Source organism: Petaurus breviceps, unplaced genomic scaffold (assembly GCF_028583685.1).
Source record: "Petaurus breviceps papuanus isolate PSGF00001 unplaced genomic scaffold, PetGlider_PUasm1.0 91041, whole genome shotgun sequence".
In the NCBI taxonomy this organism is placed as follows: Eukaryota; Metazoa; Chordata; class Mammalia; order Diprotodontia; family Petauridae; genus Petaurus; species Petaurus breviceps.
This window is the reverse complement of record NW_027187400.1, coordinates 40,404,500-40,426,666: the sequence shown is the minus strand read 5'-3', so window position 1 is coordinate 40,426,666 and position 22,167 is coordinate 40,404,500. Positions and strand designations below refer to the sequence as shown.

At 48.9% G+C, this 22,167-nt stretch overlaps 1 protein-coding gene and 1 pseudogene across 1 annotated transcript in view; both read left to right on the top strand.

Moving 5' to 3' along the window:
- Positions 1-22,167, top strand: part of WDR62 (WD repeat domain 62) — a 41,108-nt gene that overhangs the window by 4,675 nt on the left and 14,266 nt on the right. Inside the window, exons 3-18 of the mRNA XM_069078522.1 lie at positions 3,816-3,878; positions 4,907-4,964; positions 5,280-5,450; positions 6,621-6,758; positions 7,325-7,507; positions 7,723-7,883; positions 8,382-8,571; positions 8,707-8,844; positions 9,860-10,038; positions 10,297-10,388; positions 10,773-10,898; positions 19,381-19,448; positions 19,698-19,819; positions 20,069-20,144; positions 21,009-21,120; positions 21,238-21,301. Of these exons, the coding sequence (XP_068934623.1) occupies positions 3,816-3,878; positions 4,907-4,964; positions 5,280-5,450; positions 6,621-6,758; positions 7,325-7,507; positions 7,723-7,883; positions 8,382-8,571; positions 8,707-8,844; positions 9,860-10,038; positions 10,297-10,388; positions 10,773-10,898; positions 19,381-19,448; positions 19,698-19,819; positions 20,069-20,144; positions 21,009-21,120; positions 21,238-21,301 (1,941 nt within the window). The remainder of the gene's footprint in view (positions 1-3,815; positions 3,879-4,906; positions 4,965-5,279; positions 5,451-6,620; positions 6,759-7,324; positions 7,508-7,722; positions 7,884-8,381; positions 8,572-8,706; positions 8,845-9,859; positions 10,039-10,296; positions 10,389-10,772; positions 10,899-19,380; positions 19,449-19,697; positions 19,820-20,068; positions 20,145-21,008; positions 21,121-21,237; positions 21,302-22,167) is intronic.
- On the top strand, positions 2,022-2,739 carry LOC138154137 (NADH dehydrogenase [ubiquinone] iron-sulfur protein 8, mitochondrial pseudogene; annotated as a pseudogene).

Here is a 22,167-nt window from a genome sequence, read left to right as displayed (position 1 = left end):
AGTTTTCCAAAGTCTTTTTTAAGAAGATGTCTAAATGGGATTTTCTCAGCTTAGATGGAGTTCTGAGTATAAAAGACTTAGACAGTAATTTGACAGATGCTACGTGGGGACTTTCTGAAAACTTAACACATTTTGTTTCAACATGATAATCATTCTCCAATAAACAACAACAACCCTCTCATGCCCTTCCGCCCCCATGCCTTCCTGATTTGAACTGTCTCTGATTCTTCATATAACTCCAACTTGGTCATAATAAATTCTTTTGGACATATTGCTGTTATATGTCTGCTAAAACTTTAAAAAAAATTTTGTGTAGTCATTAGTAATTACTGCTCTGTAGTTCTCTATCTCTGCTTTTCCCCTGCTTGATTTGGGTTTATACCCCAAGGAGGTCACTGACAGAAAGAAAGTTCCCATGGGTACCTTCCATTAAAAAAGATCAGTTAAGCAGAATCAGTTAACATTGTGATTGTAATTGATTGATGTACATGAAACATTCTGCTCTTACAGTTAGTTCACCTTATTAGGAAGGAAGAAAGGCAGTGTGCTCTAAACATCATTCATCTGGAACCCACTTTGGCCATTGTCTTTGATCTGAATTATGTCGTACTTGAGCACTATCTTCATTTACATCATTGTGGTCATTGTACGTATTGTTCTTTGGGTTCTCCCTAACCCTCTATCAATTCATACTGGTCTTCTCCTATTTCTCTGAATTATTCATATTTATTTTTCCTCATGGCACCTTAGTATTTGTTTCATTCATATAACAGTTTGTTCAGCCATTTTCCATTCCATGTGTACATAATTTGTTTTCACCTTTTTGCTAGTACCCATAGTTCTATGAAGATTTGGTACCCCTGGGAGCTTTATTTCTGTCAGTGACCCCCTTGGGGTATAAACCCAAACCAAGGAGGGGTAAAGCAGAGAAAGAGAACTATGGAGCAATAATCCTTAATAAATATGGATGCAAATTTTTTAAATTAAATTTTAGCAGACATACAACAGTAGTCTATCCAAAAGAAGTATGCATTATGACCAAATTGGAGTTATGCCAGAGCTCAGAGGAATGGTTCAGCAATAGGAAAACAAGTAGCTTAATTAATCTATGAATAAGAAAAACCACAATCACATCAATAGGGTCAGAAATTCCTTTAACAAAATGTATCAGTCCTTTATGTTAAAAAAAATGCTAAACTGTATCAGTTTGGTAAGACCTTTTTTCAGTAGAATCAAAAACATTTGTGAAAAAGCAAGAGCTGACATTGTCTGTAATGGAGGAATCCTGGAAACTTTCTTAGTATGAGCAGGGCTGAAGCAAGAGTTCCTCCTCTCTCTCTGTTAGTACTTGATGCCGGACTAGACATGATAATTATACCAGTTAGACAGGAGAGAGAAATAAAGGAATAAACAAGGGGAAGAGGAAGTAAAATTACCTATACTTGTAAACATCTGATGGTTTATTTAGAAAACTCTAGGGCTGGGGCCTTGCGGCCACATGTTATAGTCGTTGTATATATTGTATTGTCCCTGCTCTAGGGAATCAGTGAGAAGCTCATCAAGGTGATCATTATCAGAGTAGCAGGATACAAAATAAATCCTCAAAAATCATCAACCTTTGCATATGTTACCAACAAAAACCAGGAGGAAAAGACAAGATGGCCCGTTCACAACAACTACAACATGCGTAAAACTTTGGCCACAAACGCACCGTATTCCACTTGACACTTGCTTAGATACAAAGCTGTTTATAGAAGTAAAGAAAGGAATCGCAGAAACAGTCGGTGTCAATGCCTAGGCCAGTATAAGAAGGATGATTTAAATCTTTTACCACTAACCTGCCAAACATGTACTTTATAGAAGTAGTAAAAGAATTGGGAAAATTCTTGTGATGGAAAAAAAAAAGTTCCCAGAAGTTAAGGGGAAGATGAGAAAAAAAAATAGAAAGAAAAGGAGCCTCTTATTTCCAGATCTCTATATTTTCAGGTAAATGTATCAGAACTTTTTGGTTACTGGTTAAAAAGGAGAAAAGCTAGTGCTTCCTCCAGATGAGTGGCCCTAACACCACTCTGCTGCGCCTCATTTCCTGGGTCGGGGGAGCAGGAGCAGCCGGTTGCCGAGGCCTGGCCAGAGGTCTACACGGCAGTCCCTCCTCTGCCTCCTCCTACAAGTATGTGAACGCGAAGGAGGCCACCATGGACATGAAGTCCGTGACTGACCAAGCAGCCCAGACCCTGCTGTGGACAGAGCTCATCCGAGGCTTGGGGATGACGCTGAATGACCTGTTCCGGAAACCTGCCACCATCAACTATCCCTTTGAGAAGGGCCTGCTGAGCACACCTTGAGGCACTACCCTCCGGGGGAGGAGCGGTTTATCGCCTGCAAGCTCTGTGAGGCCATGTGCTGGGCCCAGGGTGGAAGGCAGCTGCAGGATGACCCGCTATGACATCGATATGACCAAGTGCATCTACTGTGGCTTCTGCCAGGAAGCCTGCCCCGTGGATGCCATCGTGGAGGGCCCCAACTTTGAATTCTCCACGGAGACCCACGAGGAGCTGCTTTACAACAAGGAGAAGCTTCTCAATAACGGGGACAAGTGGGAGGCCAAGGCCAAGATCGCTGCCAACATCCAGGCCGACTTCCTGTACCAGTGAAGCCAGACTCCTGGCCACTCCCTTCCCGCCCAGTCTGGGCCCCCAGAATAAAGCCTACAAACGGGAAAAAATAAAAAGGAGAAAAGCAGGTCAGTAGGACGGGCTGAATGAGCAGGACCTAGAAACAGACATGTCCAGCAGTCCAGCGTTGGATTAATTCCAGAATACAGAGCTGCTCTTTATTTGCTGAGAACAGGCAGGACAGTGATGAGGGGGATGGGGAGGTGGTGTTTGGTGGCCGACAGGTTTAAACATACAGCTTCTATAATAGACCACATTAAACCCTAAATAAATTATTTAAATCCAGAGGGTCATGTTATTAAAAAAAAAAAGGATCATGGAAAATCAGGAATTCCTAGCTAGAAAAAGGATAAAGGAGATTTTATAAAAGGCAAAAATAGATCATTTCAAGTACGTAAAATTTAAAAGCTTTTAAATGGACAAAATTAGTACAACCAGCATAAGAAGAAAAATCGTTTGGGAAAAACTTTGTATCAGCCATTGCTGATAAAAATGTAGTATCCAAAATCCACAGGACATTGACACAAATTTCTAAGACTGAATTGTTCCCTGAAAGATAAAGGGTGAAAGGATATACACAGTTTTCTCAAGAAGTGATACAAACTCTTAACAAATGTGGAAAAAACGCTCCAAATCACCAGTTAGTCAAATGCAAGTTAAAACAACCCTAAAGTATCACCTCACACCCATCAAAATAGCCAGAGTGGTAAAAGATGCAAAGGAGAGGCTGGGGGAAACAGGGGAGTGGCCCTTCTAAGTGACTCCATTGTCCTAGCTGAATTATGAAATAATCTAGACCCTTTTGCCTTATTTATCAAGATGATACCAGAGGAGTCTGGGATATAAAACTGCCCGACCATCTTCCCTGAGTTCCTAGCATACAGAAGAATTGTCTGAAGCTCATAAGGGGGGGAAACATGCACAGTTGGGGTTTGGATGTGGACTGCCACAATGAGGCCCTGACGAGGGGGCCCTGTGGCCATAATGGATGGGAGGCAGTTGGGGACGAGGGGGCCCTGTGGCCATAATGGATGGGAGGCAGTGGGGATGAGGGGGATGTGTCCATTGGGAGGCCGGAGCCCAGGGGCTGCAGTAGAGGTGTGGGGGCTCAAGAGTCTGCCTGTCTCTCTCTCTCTGCAGCTGTGTGGTGGTGATCTTGGACCCCAAGAAGAATAAGCAGCAGCACATCTTTAATACTGCCAGGTGAGGATAAGACTTGGAATACAGGTAATTGCCAGTGTTTCTCTGGCACTTTATGCTTTTTGGGTATTATGTCATTTGATGTTTACAACCACTCTGGGAAGCAGGTGCTATTATTATCCCCATTTTAGGTGGGGAAGCTGAGGCAGAATGAGGCAACATTTGAACTAAGGGTTTCCTGAGTCCCAGTCCAACCCTATGCAATGTGCTGCTCAGCTGTCTACTTGGAGTTAGGAATGGCTTGGTGGCAGCGTTGGGGCCTAGAGGAGTATATAATGCTGTCCCCTCCTAACAGAGGGTATGGCCGAGAGAAAGGTGTATGTGGCCTTGTGAGAGACGCACACAGACACACACACCACCACCACCACTCTCCCCCCGCCCCCGTCTCTGTCTTTCTCTCTTTCTTTGGGAAACCAGTGCCTTTTCTCTTGTGTCTGTTTAATCCAAGGGCCCCCCATGCGTGTCGCAACCCCTCCCCCCCACCTTCAGCCATGTTGCTGCAGGGCTGAGTGCCAGCCCAAAGAGCAAGTCATGGATTAGGCCACAGGGAGGGCTTTTTGGTATTCTCAAACATCATTCTGGGATTTCTTTGTTGGTTCATTCATTCTGTACTAATTGAGTATTGCAAAGATCCCTGCCCAGTGGTTGTCTTCAGATGGGACATGTGGCTACCTCCTAATGTGCCCCTGGGCATAGACTATGTTCCCTGAGCATGGAAACTGGGGTAAAACTTCTATTGGTAGAGTCCTGATTGTTGGTTCCTCCAGTTGACCCTCTGATCCTGCCCATAGCCACTGGTCAGCTATGCTGAACTTTCAGGTCATGGTAGTGAGGACACAGGCACGTTGCTTATCCTGGGCCTGGCTGCCAGGCCCTCCCAAAGCTTTCAAGGGTCAGGGAACAGTGGTACTGTTGTTAATCTCCCAGCTCAGATTTTTCTGCAAGCTGGTGTTGGGAGAATGGCTTCAGTGACTTGTAAACCATTTCTTGGCAGGTAGAAAACTAATAGCCTCCTTCTTCTTGGTCCTCAGGAAGGCCCTGAGTGCACTTTCCTTCTCTCCTGATGGGAGATACATTGTGACTGGTGAGGTGAGTTAATAGTTACTGGATGATGAGGTGGCTCTGTAATGGCCTCTGGTTCTGTCTGGCTCCTCTGAGCACATGGTAACTCCTGGCACCAACTCTTGTGGCCCTGAGGGCTGGCAAAAAACCCAGAGAGACAGATTCTGCCCTCCACATTTGACCTCAGAGTCCTAGATGCTGCCCACCCTCTGTGGCCTGGTCTGGGGCCCAACCTTGCCCAGTGTGAGGCCAGAGCCAGGGGTTGCCTGTCCTGCCCTGACTATACCTGCTGATTTAGCGCTGAATTCAAGCCATGTGGTTGATACTGCCTGCCTCTTGCAGAATGGGCATAGGCCAGCTGTTCGGATTTGGGACGTGGAGGAAAAGAGCCAGGTGGCAGAGATGCTGGGTCACAAGTACGGGGTAGCGTGTGTGGCCTTCTCGCCGAACATGAAACACATTGTGTCCATGGGCTATCAGCATGACATGGTGGTGAACGTCTGGGACTGGAAGGTACCTGCCTCCCCTGAAGACAGGGCCCCAGCCCCTCTTCTGAACCTTTGTTTGCTTCTTAAATGCTTCCTCCCTCCTGGAGATGGTTTGGAAAGTGATTGGAGTGAAAATAGGTTAAGCCTCTCATGCTTGGGGAGGGATGCCAAGACTGAGGCTGAATTGTCTGGGTATTGAGCAGCTGTGGGGCACAGGCATCAAACAGTGAGGTGGAAGGGTGACCTTAAGGGTTAGGCTTCGGAGGGAGCGCTTGGATGCCAGGCCAGGCACTGATAACAGTCATTCTTATCTCTGTAGTGGCACTCTCAGAGTGGCAAAGGGCTTTCCTCACCACACCATCCCGGGAGGGAGGTAGTGTACATATTATTACATAGTTCATTTTACAGATAAGGAAACTGAGACTCAGAGGAGCTGACTGACTCAGCCACAGTCACACAGTTAGTGAGTGTCTGGTGCAGGAGCTGAATCCAGGCCTTGGAATCCCAAGCCTTGTGCTCTCTCCACTGTCATCGCGCTTTTGAGTAGAATCACCTGGGCCCTCCCAGCACCGTCCTCTACCTAGCACAGCTCTCCCCTGCCCATTGTTCCATGGAGAGGCTGAGTCCCTTGTGGGGCTGCTGGTAGAGAAACAGGTCTGGCTGCCTCAGGTCTGCAGTGAGCTGGGGACAGTGGCTCTGCCACTCCCTTCCTCAGGCCTGCCCTGGCTCTGTCCTCCCCAGCTCCCCTGAGAGTGGTAGGATGGAGACTGAGATCCCCTGGGCAATTCACCCTGCCCATCTTCCACCATGACTACTGAGAGGATAGTCTGCCCTGGGAGGGGCTGGACCTTTGGGGGGAAAGGAGAGAGAGCTGCTCTTTAGTCTGGGAGGTAGCCATGGCCCATCACCCCCAGGGCATACTCCCTGGGAGGGACTGAGAAGGGGGTCAAGAAACTGAAAGTGTAGGACAGTTCATAGGCATGTCTAATGACGCTTTGGGCCAGAAAGGCAGAGACCCAGGTGGGGCCCTCTAGTAGCTCCCAAGTCAGTGGAGGTACTGCGAGGTCAGAAACTTGGCCCAGAAGGAGCCGTGTGCAGTGGAGATGGAAGGGAGTGGGGTGCAGCTGGGAAAGGCAAGGCTACCTGTGGGGCCCAGGGAATGTTGGGGACCAACCTTTGCCCATGACTTTTCTAGAAGGACAGTGTGGTTGCCTCTAACAAGGTGTCCTGTAAGGTCATTGCCATCTCGTTTTCTGAGGACAGCAGCTACTTTGTGACTGTGGGCCACCGGCACGTCAAGTTCTGGTTCTTGGAGGTATCCAAGGAAGTAAAGGTGAGAGATGGGAGGTGGGGGAGGAATGGGGTGGGAGTGGGGAGAGACAGGGTTGGAGGGAGATGGGGGGTGGGGTGGGATGGGAAAAGATGGGGCAGGAGACACAGAAAATCAAGGAGGTTTGGCCCGGGATCCCTGTAGGGCTTCATGTGCTCTGATTCCATTCTGTCCTTCAATAAACAGCTATTGAGGCCCTGCTGTGTTCAAGGCCTTGGTAGTTTCTCCTCTGTATTCTGCTTTGTTTGTGGGTGGCCATTGCTTAGCTCCTGTTTCCCTTGGACTCCAACTTGGCTCCTTGGCTGGCTGCAGGATGTACCCCAGGCACTAGCTTTGAGCCCCTTGACTCCCCTCTTCTCCATCCCACTTTTGCTGGCCCTGGATCTCTTTCCCAGCTCAGCTCCTTTTCCTGTTCCCTTCTTGCCCTCACCCCTGGTGGGTGGTCTGCTATTCACAGGCCTCTCTAGGTTGCCGTCTCCTCTCTGGCCTGAGCAAGGGCCCTTCTTAGTCCTTGCCTGGTGTGAGGCTGTGTTAGGTGCAGGGCTGTGAACTGTCCCTTTTTCCCTTAGGTGACTGGCACAGTGCCCCTTGTAGGGCGCTCTGGCATCCTGGGAGAGCTGCACAATAATGTCTTTTGTGGCGTTGCCTGCGGGAGAGGCAGGATGGCAGGCAACACCTTCTGTGTGTCTTACTCTGGTCTCCTCTGCCAATTTAATGAGAAGAGAGTCCTAGAAAAGTGGATCAACCTCAAGGTGCCCACATCTTTCTGTTCTAGGAGTCTCCATTGCTGCTTTGAAATCCCTTCCATTTCAGGAGCCCATGGGACCCCCCGCCCCAACTTCTGCATCTGAGTTGGGCTCCCTTGGGGGAGTGGTGGAAATAAATTGAGCTCTAAAAGATCTCTTGGAGGCCAAGGCCTGAACCCGTGCCCCCTTCTCCCCTCCTCCCCCCACTCCCTTGCCCACAGGTCTCCCTTTCATCATGCTTGTGTGTGAGTGAGGATCTCATCTTCTGTGGCTGCACTGATGGTACAGTCCGCATCTTCCAGGCACATGACATGCACTATGTGACCAACTTACCCAGGCCCCACTACCTGGGAGTAGATGTGGCCCAAGGCCTGGATCCCAGGTACCCCAGCTGCAGAGCCCTGGTCTTAGAGCTGCCCCTGCCAGGGCGTGTCAGCCTGAGCAAAGATGGGAGGGGAAAACAGCAGCTCCTCACTGGGTCTTTGGATATGTCAGGAGCCATGGCCCATGCCCCAGTGGAGGGAGGGGGCCCAGTAGGCTCATCGTGGGAGGAGCAACCACTGTGCTTGGCTGAGACTCATCAGGTCAGTCTGGCCTGGGAGAAAGCCTCTGGCCGTCAGCCATCACTGTCCAACCCTCAGGTCAGTCTCAGGAGAGACTGACACGCCTTCTTGGAGCTGTCTTTGCCACGGCTTTCCAGGGGCTACCCATGGGCCTAGAGCCAGCTGGGGTGCCCCAGGGGAGGGCACCTTTGTGGCAAATCCCTGTAGCAGAAGAAAGGATACTTGTCTCTCATCTGCCCCTCCTCTGGGGGATGAGACAAGGGGTCAGCTCTTGGCTGCTGGTGAGTACGATAAAGAAGATGTCTTCTCTTGGCCAGCTTCCTCTTCTGTAGGAAGACTCAGTCTGTCTACCCAGACACAGTGGCCCTAGCCTTGGACCCCTGCCACCACCGGCTCTCATGTGTGTACAAGGACCACAGCATCTACGTTTGGGACATCCAGGACCTCACTAAAGTGGGCAAAGTGTGGTCCGATCTCTTCCACAGTTCTTATGTCTGGAATGTTGAGGTGGGTTGTCCCTTCTCTCCCTAAACTCTCCTAACAAAGAGGCCTGCAGAGGCCAGCTGCCCGGGCTTTGCTGGCCACGAGCTTGGGCAGAGTTGTGACAAGAGCCACCTTGCACTGTCCTTGGGGGGACTCTAGGTTTACCCGGAGTTTGAAGACCAGAGAGCCTGTTTGCCCTCAGGATCGTTTCTGACCTGTTCCTCAGACAACACCATCCGCTTCTGGAACACAGAGAACAGCACGACTTCTGGCCGGCCCAAGAATGTTTTCAGCAACGTGAGTAGCTTTTGTTTTCTCTCTCTCCTTTCAAGTGAGGGGCAGCCCCCACCTCCAGAGCTCCCCCAAATTGCACTTTGCCTCTGTGCCTTGGCAGAGGGTGAAGATGGGGAAAGAGCACCCACCCGCTGGAGGATGGAGATGATTTCCCATCTCTCCATTCACTCCATGTTCCATTTTCCCTGGTCAGCAATGGTTTTTTCCTTTGAAAAATTCAGTTGTCTAAATCATCCCTCAGAAGCTTTGATCAGCTTGTCTGTTGAGCTCAGCTTGGCCACAGTGTGTACAGATGCCAGGAGCCAAGAGCGAGCAAAGGACAGGCATCTTCCCAGGTCTCAGTTTCTGGGGGCTTCTTGTAGCCACTAGACTCACTTATCTTTTTTTCCCAATTATTTAGTATTTTGTTTTCCCCAATTACATGTAAAAACAATTTTTAATGTTAATTTTTAGAATTTTGAGTTCTAAATTCTCTCTTCCTCCCTCCTCACCCCCCATTGAGAAGGCCAGCAATTTGATGTAAGTTATACGTGTAGACTCACTTGTCATGCTGAAATTGTCCCAAACCAATCTAAACACAAGCATGAAGACGTTCCATTAGTAGCAGCAGACCTTTCTTGGGCATGTCCTGTAGACAGGGTTTAGTGCCCTCTAGATGGGACAGTGATGGCAAGAAAAATGAGCCATGCCCTCCTATACAGGGATCTGCGGATCACTGAGGTTTGGAAAAGGCTTCTCTCCATAGGGGAGTGAGGTCCAGCTCATTGCCCCTGCCCCTTCATTAGTCACGCTGTCTCAGGCCCGCTGAGGCCTGGAGGGCAGCGGGGCCTCTCCACTATGGCCTGGTTGGGCCCTGCTTCTGGGTTTGCAGTAGTCTTGAACTCCACATGGCAGTGCCTTGACTGGTGTATCCAGGCCTCCTGCTGCTGAGCCGATGCTCTCTGGGCCTTGGCCTCTGATCTCAGGCCTTTCTTTCCTGGATAACTGACTGGTTGCTCCTTTTTCCTTCTCTTCAAAGAACCTGCTAAAGGTGGTGTATGTAGAAAATGACATCCAACACCTGCAGGACATATCCCACTTCCCAGATCGGGGCAATGAAAATGGGACTCCTGTGGACATGAAGTCAGGAGTTCGGGTCATGCAGGTCAGTCCTGATGGTCAGCACTTGGCCTCAGGCGACCGGAGTGGAAATCTGAGGCAAGTGTCACCCTCCCATGGCACCAGTTTTAGTGAGGGGCAGACTCACATTAGTCAGGGGCCTTGGGTATGTATCTCCCCTCCCTCCATACTGTCTTCCCACTATGACCCTTGGGTTGTATGTAACCTCGTAACCTTGGGCTGATGGCAGACTGGGGGTATGCATGCATTTGCATCTAGGCTGGGCAGGGTCATGTGTATAGGGCTGGGCAGATGTGGCTCTCCTGCCCACTGACTGTAGCATGTCTTGTTTTGCAGGATTCATGAGCTCAGGTTCATGGATGAACTGATTAAGGTGGAGGCCCATGATGCGGAGGTTTTGTGTTTGGAATATTCCAAGCCTGAAACTGGTGAGGTTTTTTCCTTGGGGTGTGTCCAAGGAAGTGGGGAAATAGATGAACAAGGGAGGGACAAGGGGGCTTCTTCCATGCCATGACTATACCATCCATCTCCTTCAGATTTCTTGGTGCAAGCATGTAGAGGGCTCTGGGTTCATCTCAAGACTTTTAAAGCTCTAGCTTGGAGCTTGAGAGAAATTCTTGGATATTGTAAGGCAACATGACTCTTGGGAAAGTCTGGGTTCTCCGGAGGCTGAGCTAACAGAACCTTGGGAAAGAGCCTGAAGCAGGGGTGTGCTCTGCAAGCTGGGACCAAGGCTCCCCGAGCAAGTACACGTGTGGGAGGCTGAGAGTGGGAGGACTTGCTGGGCAGCCTGGGCTCTCTTCTCTTGCCAGGAGTGACATTGCTGGCCTCGGCCAGTCGAGACCGACTTATCCACGTGCTCAATGTGGAGAAGAACTATAATTTGGAGCAAACCCTGGATGACCATTCTTCCTCCATCACGGCCATAAAATTTGCAGGTGAGGACATACAGGCCCTCAGAACTTCCAAATCAGAGAGGACTCCAGTGGCTGTCTGACCCACTCCATGCTTGAGAAATCACCACTGCCTTACACCTGAGGGAGAAGGGGCCATAGGCCTTTGCTTGAACAACTCCCAAGGGACTCCCTCGCCACACCCCAACCCCCACTTCCCAAGGCAGCATGGGGCAGCTCCAATTATGTTCTTGAATCAAAGCTATATTTGTTTCTTTGCTGCTTCCTCCCATTGTTCTCAGTTCTTCCTTCGGGGCCCCAAAAGACCAAGTCTTATCTGCTTCTGCATTGTGGTTTTGGTCTCATTCTGGCCTGAAGGTGATAGGGGAAGGGTGGGATCACAGGGAGACCTCTGGGTGGTCGGTAAGGGACTAAAGGTGGCTGATGAGGGCAAGGGGAGACAGAGAGGAATGCTGGTGGCTTGGTGGGCACTTGGCGGTCAGTCTGTAATGGTGGGGAGGTGCCTGGTGACTTGGCTTGTTCACAGCAAGGATTGAAAAGAGTTGAGACTGGGAGAGGAGAAGGCAGAGGCCTGATGGCATGGGATAGTGGGCCATTCATGGAATGTGACATGGAGCAGATGGAAGCTTCTGTGGCTGATGGGGTAGGGACTTTCAAGAGGAATGGTGGCTTGGGGGTGGGGAGGGTCCATGTGACAGGTAGAGATGGGAATCACAGGCAGGTTAGGATGTTGTTCAGGGGCCCTGGCAAGATCTCAGTGACACTCCGAACAACAGGTGCAGAAAGTTCTGGGACTGGGGAAGACGTATCTGTCATCGGTAGAGGAAAGAAGTGCTTGGATTTTTACTTGAGACTGTCTGTAAGAGGACAGCTGAGCACCTCATCTGGTTGCATTAGGGCCTGGCAGGATTCTTCCAGTTACCAATCAGAGGCAGCTGAGCAATCTAGTGTTCTATTTGGAGAAGAGGTAGGAACCCAGGGAAGATAAAGCTACCTGAGGGAGTCAGTGCGAGGAGGCAGAAGGGCTGAAGGCCCATCTCCCTCTCCAGGTTATCACAGATATTATGTGGCCCCTCTGCAGGCAGCAAGGCCTAGTGGCTGGAGTACCAGCCTAGGAGTCAGGAACACCAGCCAGGCCTCTGACACATCCTATGGGGTCGAACGCAGATAGAAACGGGGCAGCTGCCATGGTGCACTGTGGCTTGTATTGGTTTGATTCAACCCCTTCTAGTTACATGTTCATCTGGCTTGCATGCAGGAATTTTGTAGACATGCAGTTTGAACTGCTTAGCTTTAGCCGACTCTGTAAGACCAAAGAAAATGCACAGGAGGGGCTGCTGTGCATTCTTAGGGGAAGTTTCCTGACTGCCAGTGACATCACAGATCTGCTGTTGGCTCCTTGCCGTTCCCTCCTGGTCCTGTGAACATAAAGACAAGAGTAGACAGTCCCTGCCTCAGGGAGATTCCATCCTCTTGGGACACACACAGCTAAGAAAACCAAAGGAAATTGGGGGAGGGAGAAGCAGATGAGACTTGGCCTTTTTGGGGTCCAGAAGGAAGGGCTTCAGGTAGCACAGGTGACTCCTGAGTGAAACCTTGGGGGAAGTGAAGACATGTAAGGTGGAAATGAGGAAGGAGGAGTGCACTCATTGTCCTGGGCCTGGACCAAACATGGAGACACAAGATGGAATACCAAGTTGGGGGACCTCCTGATAGCTGCCTGGGGCTGGGAAAGGCAGGCCAAAAGCAAGTCTGGGAGGATTGGAAATCTAGCAAAGCTAGTAGGATTTTTAAAATGATAAATATTTTAAGTTAGCATTAAATGCCAGTCGGAGAAATTTGCATTTTACCCTCTTCCCGTTAGGAAGGGTGAGCAGGGGAGTGGCCTGCTCAGGGCTTTGTCTAAGGAAGATGATTTTGGCAGTTATGTGGAGGATGGATTGGAGAAGGGAGAGGCTGAGGAGGAGGCGATAGCAGTAATCCAGGAGAGAAGTGCTGAGGATTTGAACTAGGTTCAGGGTCCTGTGAGTGAGTGCAGGGAGGCAGATGGCAGAGACAGAGAGGAGTCAGGAGAGGCTGAGGAAGAGTCAACCCGGCTGAAGAGCGAAATGAAGCCTGGTAATCATCCTCATTGAGATGATCGTTGAACTCATGGGAACTGATGAGAGAAGAGAGAACAGATCTTCAGAAAGAGCTTTGGTGAATAACTACAATTCTTAGGGTGGAAGATGCCCAGTGATTTAGAGGGAGACTGGAGGAAGGCTGTCAGAGACAACAGCCATGGAAAATACTCTGAGGAGCCTGGAGGATCCTGTGTTGGGCTGGGAGAGTGGAGGGTGGAAGAATGACTCGGAGAAGGCTGCACTGAATGTTTCAAGCTTTGTAATTGGCACAGGGTTCACTGGATGTGAACACAGAGCTGAAGGGACTTAGAGACACCTTGGAGTTCAGGCCCATCACTTTACGGATGAGGAAGCATAACTCGCTGAATGAAGGTCGTACAAGTAGTCAGGAGTCAAGGTCAACTCCCTCTTCTTTTTCAAGGCGATGCTTTTCCCACTAGGCCCTCAAATAAACCTGTAGGCAGCTATGTGATGCTGGGCAAGTCACTTAACCCATTTACCTCAGTTTCCTCAACTTGTAAAATAGGGATTTTAATAGCTCCTACCTGCCACGCTTGTTGTGAGGTATCAAATGAGGTAATAATTGTAAAGCACTTAGGTGCATAGTAGGTAATATAAATGCTAGATCTTATTGTTTTTTGGTTGTTTTTTGTTTTGCTTTTTTGGAGGGGGGAAGGCAGGGCAATTGCGGTTAAGTGACTTGCTCAAGGTCACACAGTTAATAAGTGTTAAGTGTCTGAGTCTGGATTTGAAATCAGGTTCTCCTGACTCCACGGCCTGTACTCTATTCACTGTTTTACCTAGCTTCCCCCCTTATTGTTATTAATGTCCAGGATCCCAAAAGAATGTTTCCTAGAGGAGAACAGTGCCTAGTGTCTTCTGAAGTGGACCTTTACATGAAAGCAAGTGACGAATGTTCTAGTGACCCTGCAGCAGCTGAAGTTAGCCGGCTGGAGTTAGCGGTCTGTTGTACCATGATGTGCTTTCCCGAGGGGGCCGAGCTGGACCCTCTGCAGTAGCTTGTGCTTCCAGGAGAGCCCAGCATATGGGTCATTGAGTAATGATCAAGGAAAGAGACTTGGCATGCTGCTGGGGTGATGACTGTACGGAGGGCTCTTTGCTGGCCTATTATGATGTGAACAAGGCAGATGAGGTGTGTTTCAGAAACAACTCCTGAGCCTTATTCAGGCTGTTGGCCAGTACTCTCTCAGTGTTCCATGCAGGGACACTGCTACCTAGGAAGCATTGCCAGGAACTTCTAAAGTACAGGACAAGAAATCAGAGGTTTGGGGGACACAAGCAGTGTTTTCATCATAGCTGCTGATGGTAGGAGTTCCCTTCAGTCCTATGCTGTGTGCAAGGAGTTCTTAAGGAGAAGCATATTTGGTTAGTTAACAGTTGGTTTAAGAAGATGGCACTGGGGAACAGACTTTGGAATTTTGGACGATGTTTTAAAGTATGTTAAAGGTTGCTTGACCAGGGTGGAGCACATTTAACGAGGGCTTGTGAAATTTATTTTGTCTGGAGTTTGGTGAACTAGGTCAAGGACTTTAAATGCAAAACGGAGAATAAGAAAAAGAAAGTGTCCGTATCTGCCGACCCACATAGCAAAGAGCTGCCATTGTCATAGGGAAAGGAGTCAGAGAGGAGACGGTGCTGCAGGAGGAGCCAGTTGGACTCCTGGCCTCTGAGGTTTCTCCAGGAGAGGCAGCACAAGGGGTGTAACACGAGGGCCTGCATGTGACCCAGCAGACACTCTTCCCCTCAGGGACGCCCCGCCAGACCATGACTAACAGCAGATTCAAGAACAGAAGAGATTACATGGGCAGACCAGATGAAACAGAAAAGCCCAGGAGCTTTTTGGACATAATTTGTCTTGACAAAACGGACACCTCTCAACAAACACCCAGACCAACCTGCCCAAAAAGTATATTCTCTGCACACAGTTGAGCCAGACTGTCTTAAGATATACTTGTGTGGAAAAATTCAGAAGGGGGAAGCTTGGGGAAGATCATGTCGGGGGGAGGAGATGGTGGGCAGGGAGACAGAGGGAGGTAGACTACAGACCACCTGGACAGAAGAAGGGCAGAGATGATAGGACTGACCTGCAAGCAGGAGGCAGTACAGGAGGCTCTGCTCGCACCTGTTTGCTGGCAGTTGATAGATGCTTCCCTCAGGTCCTTGACTACAACTGATGTTTTCCAATCTGCCCCAAGACTACACAGTAATTCCTTCAAAACGGTGACAGGCGATTAATTCTTGACTTTCCTTGATGCTAATTCATTCCACAAAAAATGGAGCAGGCACCAAGAGGAGCTGTTATTTGCATCTGAACCTGACCAGTATTGATGGACTGGTCCCTGAAGTAAAAATGTTGGGGATTGTTGGAGGAAGGAGCTATTCTTTCTTCAGATATGTGATACGGGAGAGGAAAACCAAGCTTTGTCTGGTGCACATTCTAGGTTTTAGAAGAGTACTTGCTCTGGGTAGAACACTGGACTGGGAGTCAGGAGGCCCTGAGTGCAAATCTGGCCTCAGACATTTATGATCTGTGTGATCCTGGGCAAGTAGCTTCACTGCCATTTGCCTTAGTTTCCTCCTTTGTAAAACGGAGGTTGTAGTTGTAGTGAGACTCAAATGAGCTAATATGGGTAAAGCCCTTTATAAACTGCCAAGAGCTAAAAACCATCATGTAAATGTTAGTGATTTTTAAGAGGCCGTGTAGGCTGTGCCTCAGCTCCTTCCACCTCTCAAATTCTGTAATTCTGTGGTATAATAGATGGGGTTTTAGACTTAAACTGAGGAAGATCTAGGTTCAAATCCTACCTTAGACTCTAGCTGTGGGACCCTGGGTAAGTCACTTAATCTCCCTATGCCTCAGCTTTCTTTATTTGTAAACGAAGAGGTTTATATCTGATAGCTTCAAAGGGCCCTTTCAGTTCCAAATCTAGCTATTTAGAAATCTCAGGATATAAGTGTGAAGGAACTTGGTTGTTCAAGTCGAAGCGATGGCTTCTGATGGGAAGTTGAACAAAGTGACATGTACACAGTTCTGATGGGGAAAAGTAGAAAGAGCTGTTCAAAAAAATTAATGTGGGGGCAGCTAGGTGGCGCAGTGAATAGAGTACCGGCCCTGGAGTCAGGAGGACCTGAGTTCAAATCCAGCCTCAGAAACTTAACACACACACACACAAACTAGCTGTGTGACCTTGGGCAAGTCACTGAACTCCGATTGCCCTACCTTCCCCCCTCCAAAAAAAAAAAAGAGAAAAACTAATGTGAATGTACAGGGAACTCACTTTAAAAATTATACCTTGCTTTAATGGGTGCCATTTGTTTTCACATCGCATTTCTTTTTTTTATCATTCCATTTATTTCTGAATACATCTTGTTCCCAACCCTTGGCAATCTTTCTCTCCTAATGTTTCAAAAAGAAACAGGAAAAAAGTTCAGCAAAACTAACCAGCACACGCCCCCTATCGCCCTTCCCCTGCTCCCCTGCCTCTGCAGTGAAGAGAGGGGGTGCATTTGAACTTCTCTAGGACCACGCTTTGACCAATTAGGTTTTTGTTTTGTTTTAATGTAGAAGATAGAAGCAGAGGCAGGTAATTGAGGATGAGTACAAAAGGGTGGTCTAACCTTTTTGAAAAACCTGCCAGGCCACCAAGACTGGCAAATGATAAGGATGACAAGAAAAGGGCATTTTTTCTGGGGGGAGAAGGGAAGGCAAGGCAATTGGGGTTAAGTGACCTACCCAAGGTCACATGGCTAGTGTGTCAAGTGTCAGAGGCCAGATTTGGACTCCAGTCCTCCTGACTCCAGGGCTAGGGCTCTATTCACCGCGCCACCTAGCCACCCCAAGAAAACGGCATTTTAAGGTGTGTTGGGAACAAGAGGAATATGGAGGAAGGACTCCCAGAAGTGGGACGGTGGAAATGGTAATAGAAGACAGAGTTAGCCCGCTTCCGTTTTCTAAAAGTGACCTTTTGACTGCTAAGCTCCAGAGTGGGTCACAGTGAGTTGAAGCTCCATGTAAGTTTTAGGGAGGTGAGAAGAGCACCTTGCTGCCCTCATGAATGCAGGTCACCAGTTCCAGACCAATGACGTCATCCTAGGATGCTGAAGACTGTGGTGGTTATAATTACTCCGCTTCCAGAAAATAGGGAAGGGTCTTTAAGACTAGGATTGGACAGATCTTCCAATTTTCACTAAAGGGAAGAAAGTGGAATCTTCAGGCTGTAAACCAGCGAGTGTGCCTTTGATTCTTGCTGAAACTGTAGACTTGTATTATTAAAGAAAAAGTTGATGAGTGGTCCCAAAGGGAAGCTTTGCCAAAGCCAGATCAGGCTGGACTGCCCTCCTTCCTTTTGTGAACTGTTACTTAATATGGCACTGTTAGTATGCCTAGAATGCAGCAAAGCTCTGCTGGCATCTCTCATGAAGTCTTTGTGGGCTCTGGGGTAATATCATGAGGTGATGTAGGACTGTTTACCTGATTGGACCCAAGGAGCAATGGCACACTGAAGGAAAGTTTCTAGTTGAGTGCCCAGAAATCCGACCTTGACCTTTGCCATGTTTAGCCACAACTTGGATGAAGACATCATTGAAAACATGTTTGGCAGATAACAGAAAGCCTGGAGGGGTAGCTAATGTCAGAATCAGAATCTAAAATCTATCAGTCAATCCAAAGCATTGATTCAATGCTTACTGTGTGAAAACCTTGGCAGACCAAATTCTGCTAAGATGACCTTTAGTGGTGAGATATTGACCTACCATTAGACCTAAAAAATGAACAGCCTTCTAGGCCTTGAGCCTTGGGATGGGGAAGCATAGTTTGTGGGGCAAAAAGATCTGGGAATTTCAGGGGATTGTAAATCCAGTAGGATGTGGCGGCTGCATTAAGAGAGTCCTATGCCCAGAACAAAGGAGGTGATGGGCTCACTGTCTCATCTGCTGCCCAGGCCAGAACATAGCTGCAGTCTTCTGGGTAGTTCTGGACATCATTTCTCAGAATACTGAGAAAGCTGAAGTGGTGTCAGTGGAAAGCAACTAGATGGCGAGAGAACTGGAGACCTTGGCCCTACCTGTGCTAACCAGCAGAAGGGAAAGAGAATGTTTAGCCTGGTGAAGAGGAGACTGGTAGGTTCTGCAAGTTACAGGGTAGAAATGTGCTTAATTCTGCCTGATCCGAGGTAAAAGGAAGAGCAAAGTGGTGGTGAGAGAAGTCATGTGTAGCTAGTGTATAGAAGGGTATTCTAACAGATGGAGCTGATTAAAGGTTGAGTGGGCTACCTGGGGCCAGAGGGTTTCCCCATTATTGGAGGGCTTCAGGTGGATACTGGGTCAGTACTTGTTGGGGAGGGATTCCTGTGGAGCTGGGGCTTCTTAACCCTTTTGTGTGTCGCAGACCCTCAGGGCAGGCCCGTGGATGGATCCCTTCTAACAGTCATGTTTTTAAATGCACAAACTCAAATTCCTGGGATTACAAAGGAAATACTGAAATACATCTGTCAATATTTAAAAAAAAAATAAGTTGAAAACCCCTGTGAGGAATAGTTTATACTATATGGCCTGTGAAGTCTCTTTCAATACCTGGACTGTTGCAATTTTTATTTTCTTAAACTTTCAGTATATATAGTTGATCAAAAGAGAAGATTCTCTTTTAAAGTGGACACAATCTTATTGTTAAAGTTTTGAGTCTGTTGGGGGACAGCGAAGGTCGTGGGGTGGGGAGTCACAGTCAGAACTAGAGATGGCTAGATGGGAAGGCCCAGTGAGGTTTGAAAGTTATTTTGGTGGGAGAGGTTAGCAGGCCTGGAAGTAGGCAGTGGGGATGTGGGGAGGGTCACAGGATGGAGGATGCTTGAGGAGCATGGTAGAAAATGGAATTAGCAAGTCCTGGAAGTGGGGTTGGGGTGGGATCATAATGATGAGGGAAGGATGGTTTGGAGATTATGAGAGCAGGTGGGGTCATGTTTAGGATTCGGTGGTTGTTTGGAGGGGGTGGAGAAGTAACAAGGACTACAGGTGGATCTGGGGGGCACGGTGAGGCTTGGAGATACTTGGGATCATGGGCCAGGAGGTCGTAGGGAAGATTTGAAGCAGGGTGGGAGGGGGAGCTATGGCAGGGCTCACATCATGGAAGATGGTTGGAGTTACAGGCACAGGTGGGGTCCCAGTGAGGTGGGATTTGGGGAAAGTGACACATCTGCAGATGAGGAGATGTGAGGGGTCCCAGAGAGCGCCAAAGGCGACCGACCCATGAGAGGGCTGAGAGTTTCCACAGAGGCCCTCCAAAGTGGCAACTACAGAAAGTCAGGGCCTCTTCAAGCCAGGACAGGCCAAACTGTGGTCAAGGGCCCAACCTCTCTCCCCTCCTGTAGGGAACAGAGACATCCAGATGATCAGCTGTGGAGCTGACAAAAGCATCTACTTCCGAAGTGCCCAAAAGGTCAGGGGGCCAGCTGTCCTTGTACACCCAGGGACTGGAGCCCTAGGGATGAGTCGGGGGGGTGGGGGGGGGGGGGGGGGGGGTGGGATTATGGAATGCTTTATGGGTAGGCTCCCTTCACCCTTAGGGACAGAGTGACACTTGGTCTCAGCCAATTTCTCTGTTCTTTTTAAAAAACCAAGATGTTGCCCAAAGGTAGGGGGTGGAAGGTGGATTTTCCTTGCCTCTGAAGATCACTTGTGGCCTTAGGTTTCTGATGGCCTCCATTTTGTACGTACCCATCATGTGGCGGAGAAGACTACCCTGTATGACATGGACATCGATATCACCCAGAAGTATGTGGCTGTGGCCTGTCAGGACAGGAATGTGAGGTAAGCTGGCTCTACCCTTGGCCTGATCTCAGTTCCTAGCTCATCCCTGCCCCTGGCTGCAATGAGCCCAAAGTAGAATCCTTGTGGCCCTTCCCTTGGTCCCCATTGGCTGGGGCCCAATGAGATCCTGCTCAGCCCTCTGAACCTCTGGAAGAGGCAGAGCTGAGGGGGTGAGTGGAGGGAGCTGTCAGCCTGGGCCGGGCTCAGGCAGGCTTCTGAGACCCTAAGGGCATCTGCTGTTCTCCCCAGAGTCTACAACACAGTCAATGGCAAACAGAAGAAATGCTACAAAGGCTCTCAGGGGGATGATGGCTCCTTGCTGAAGGTGAGAGGACAGGCTGGGGTGGGGGTAAGGGATGGGGGGTGGCGAACAGCATGTCTGTCGGTCAGAGGCTTCTTGAGGCTGGGCATCGATTTACCAAGGGTTCCGAGTACTGGAGATGGGCCCCAGGTGGGAGGGGGAGGTTGGGCAGTACAAGAAACACCAGAAAACAGCATGAAGAATACTCTGAAAAAAAACAAAAGGTTCAGCAGGGGCCAGAGATTGGGCAGTTTTGTGAACACCAAATTCACTTTAATCCAGAGAGAGCCAGCCAGCATTACTGTGCAGTCTTGCAGAGCTGTCTAGGGCATTGGGAGGGGATATGATCCGTGCAGGGGCTTGAGCCTGTATTGGGCAGAAGCTGGTCTTGAACCCAGGGTTTCTTGGCTCCCAGGCCAGCTTTCTATCCACGATGATGTATACCTCTCAAATTAGAGATACTTTCAAAACCCAAACTGCATGGAACCAAAGCTGATGGTTTCAGATAAAATTTTCTTTCTCTATTCTTTGTATACTGAAATATTCCTAATTTAAAAGAATGTTTGCATTTTTAAGAAGTGGCCTTCCCCAGAGTCATGTGCTAGCCCTTTGGGGATCTGCTCTGAGGCCTTGTCATGGGCCAGGTGACTTTAGAAGGGGTCTGGGGGTTGGAGGGCCACTCTCCCCTCCCACTGGGGCAGAAAGGCTCGCAGCAGCTGCCTCCGGGAACTGCAGAAGGACCACAGGTGGCTAGGGAGTACAGGACTAGATAGGCAGGTTGGCCTCCAGGTGGAGGGCTTGAAGGCCCAAGGGGAGGTGCTTCTCAGGCCCAGGAACAGAATTTGGAGCCAGGTGGATGATGGTGTTTCCCCCTTTCCTCTTGGGCAGGTGCACATAGACCCTTCAGGTACCTTCCTGGCCACCAGCTGTTCTGATAAGAGCATCTCGGTGATTGACTTCTATTCTGGAGAGTGCATTGCCAAGATGTTTGGACATTCAGGTGGGTCTGCCCACTTCTTGTCTGGGCCCAGGTCCCAGGTAGGGCCTCTCCTCAGGACCCCTTCCTCTTTGGCTGCTCCCACAGAGGTGGTGAGACTCTTCTCTGATTTGGTTGCAGAAATTGTCACAGGCATGAAGTTTACTTATGACTGTCGCCACCTAATTACTGTATCTGGAGACAGGTAAGGAAGTAAATAGGACATTCTGAGCCATTGGGGTTATGCAGAGGGGGATTGCAAGATAAAGAGGCAATAGACAAATGAAAATAATATTTTATGATTTTACAGTTTGCTTAAAACAATTTCAGTGTCCTCAGTTTCATTTGAACCTCATGACTGCTGTCTGATGGCTTGCCTAGTGTGGATATAGCTGTGAAAACTCTCAGATACTGTGGTGCCCGTGTGGGTACCATGGACAGCGGACCCGGAGCCAGGACATCTATGTGTGGGGTAGCCAAGGCTTCTGTGACCAGGGGGGATGTTCTCCCATAGTAGCCGTGTGGACAGAGCACTCTGCGCCTGGTGGGTGTGTCCAGGGTGGGTCGTCTGTTCTACGAGGAGAGTGTGGAGAGTACTTGGGCCTGTGCAGATTAATGGAGTGGCCCTTCTGTGTTCTACAGCTCAGGTACTTTGGCTAGCGGCTGTTGCAGGGGTGTTTACTTTTATTCTGCACAGTATGGATATGCCTCAGCTCCGCTCATTCTCAGGGATCTGCATCTTTTGTTACTGTTGTTGTTCAGTCATTTTTCAGTCGTGTCTGACTCTTCTGGGATTTTCCTGACAGAGATACTGGAATGGTTTGCTATTTCCTTCTCCAGCTCATTTTACAGATGAGGAAACTGAAGCAAACAGGGTGAAGTGACTTGTCCAGGCCCACACAGCTAGTCTGAGACTGGATTTGAATTCTGGAAGATGAGTCTTCATGACTCCAGGTCCAATGCTTTATGCAGCACAGCACCACCTAGCTGCCCTAAGGGTGCTGATGGAAGGAACAAAATGAGGTTTTGTTTGTCAAATTTTTCAGTGTCATGGTCTCATGATGGAGCTGC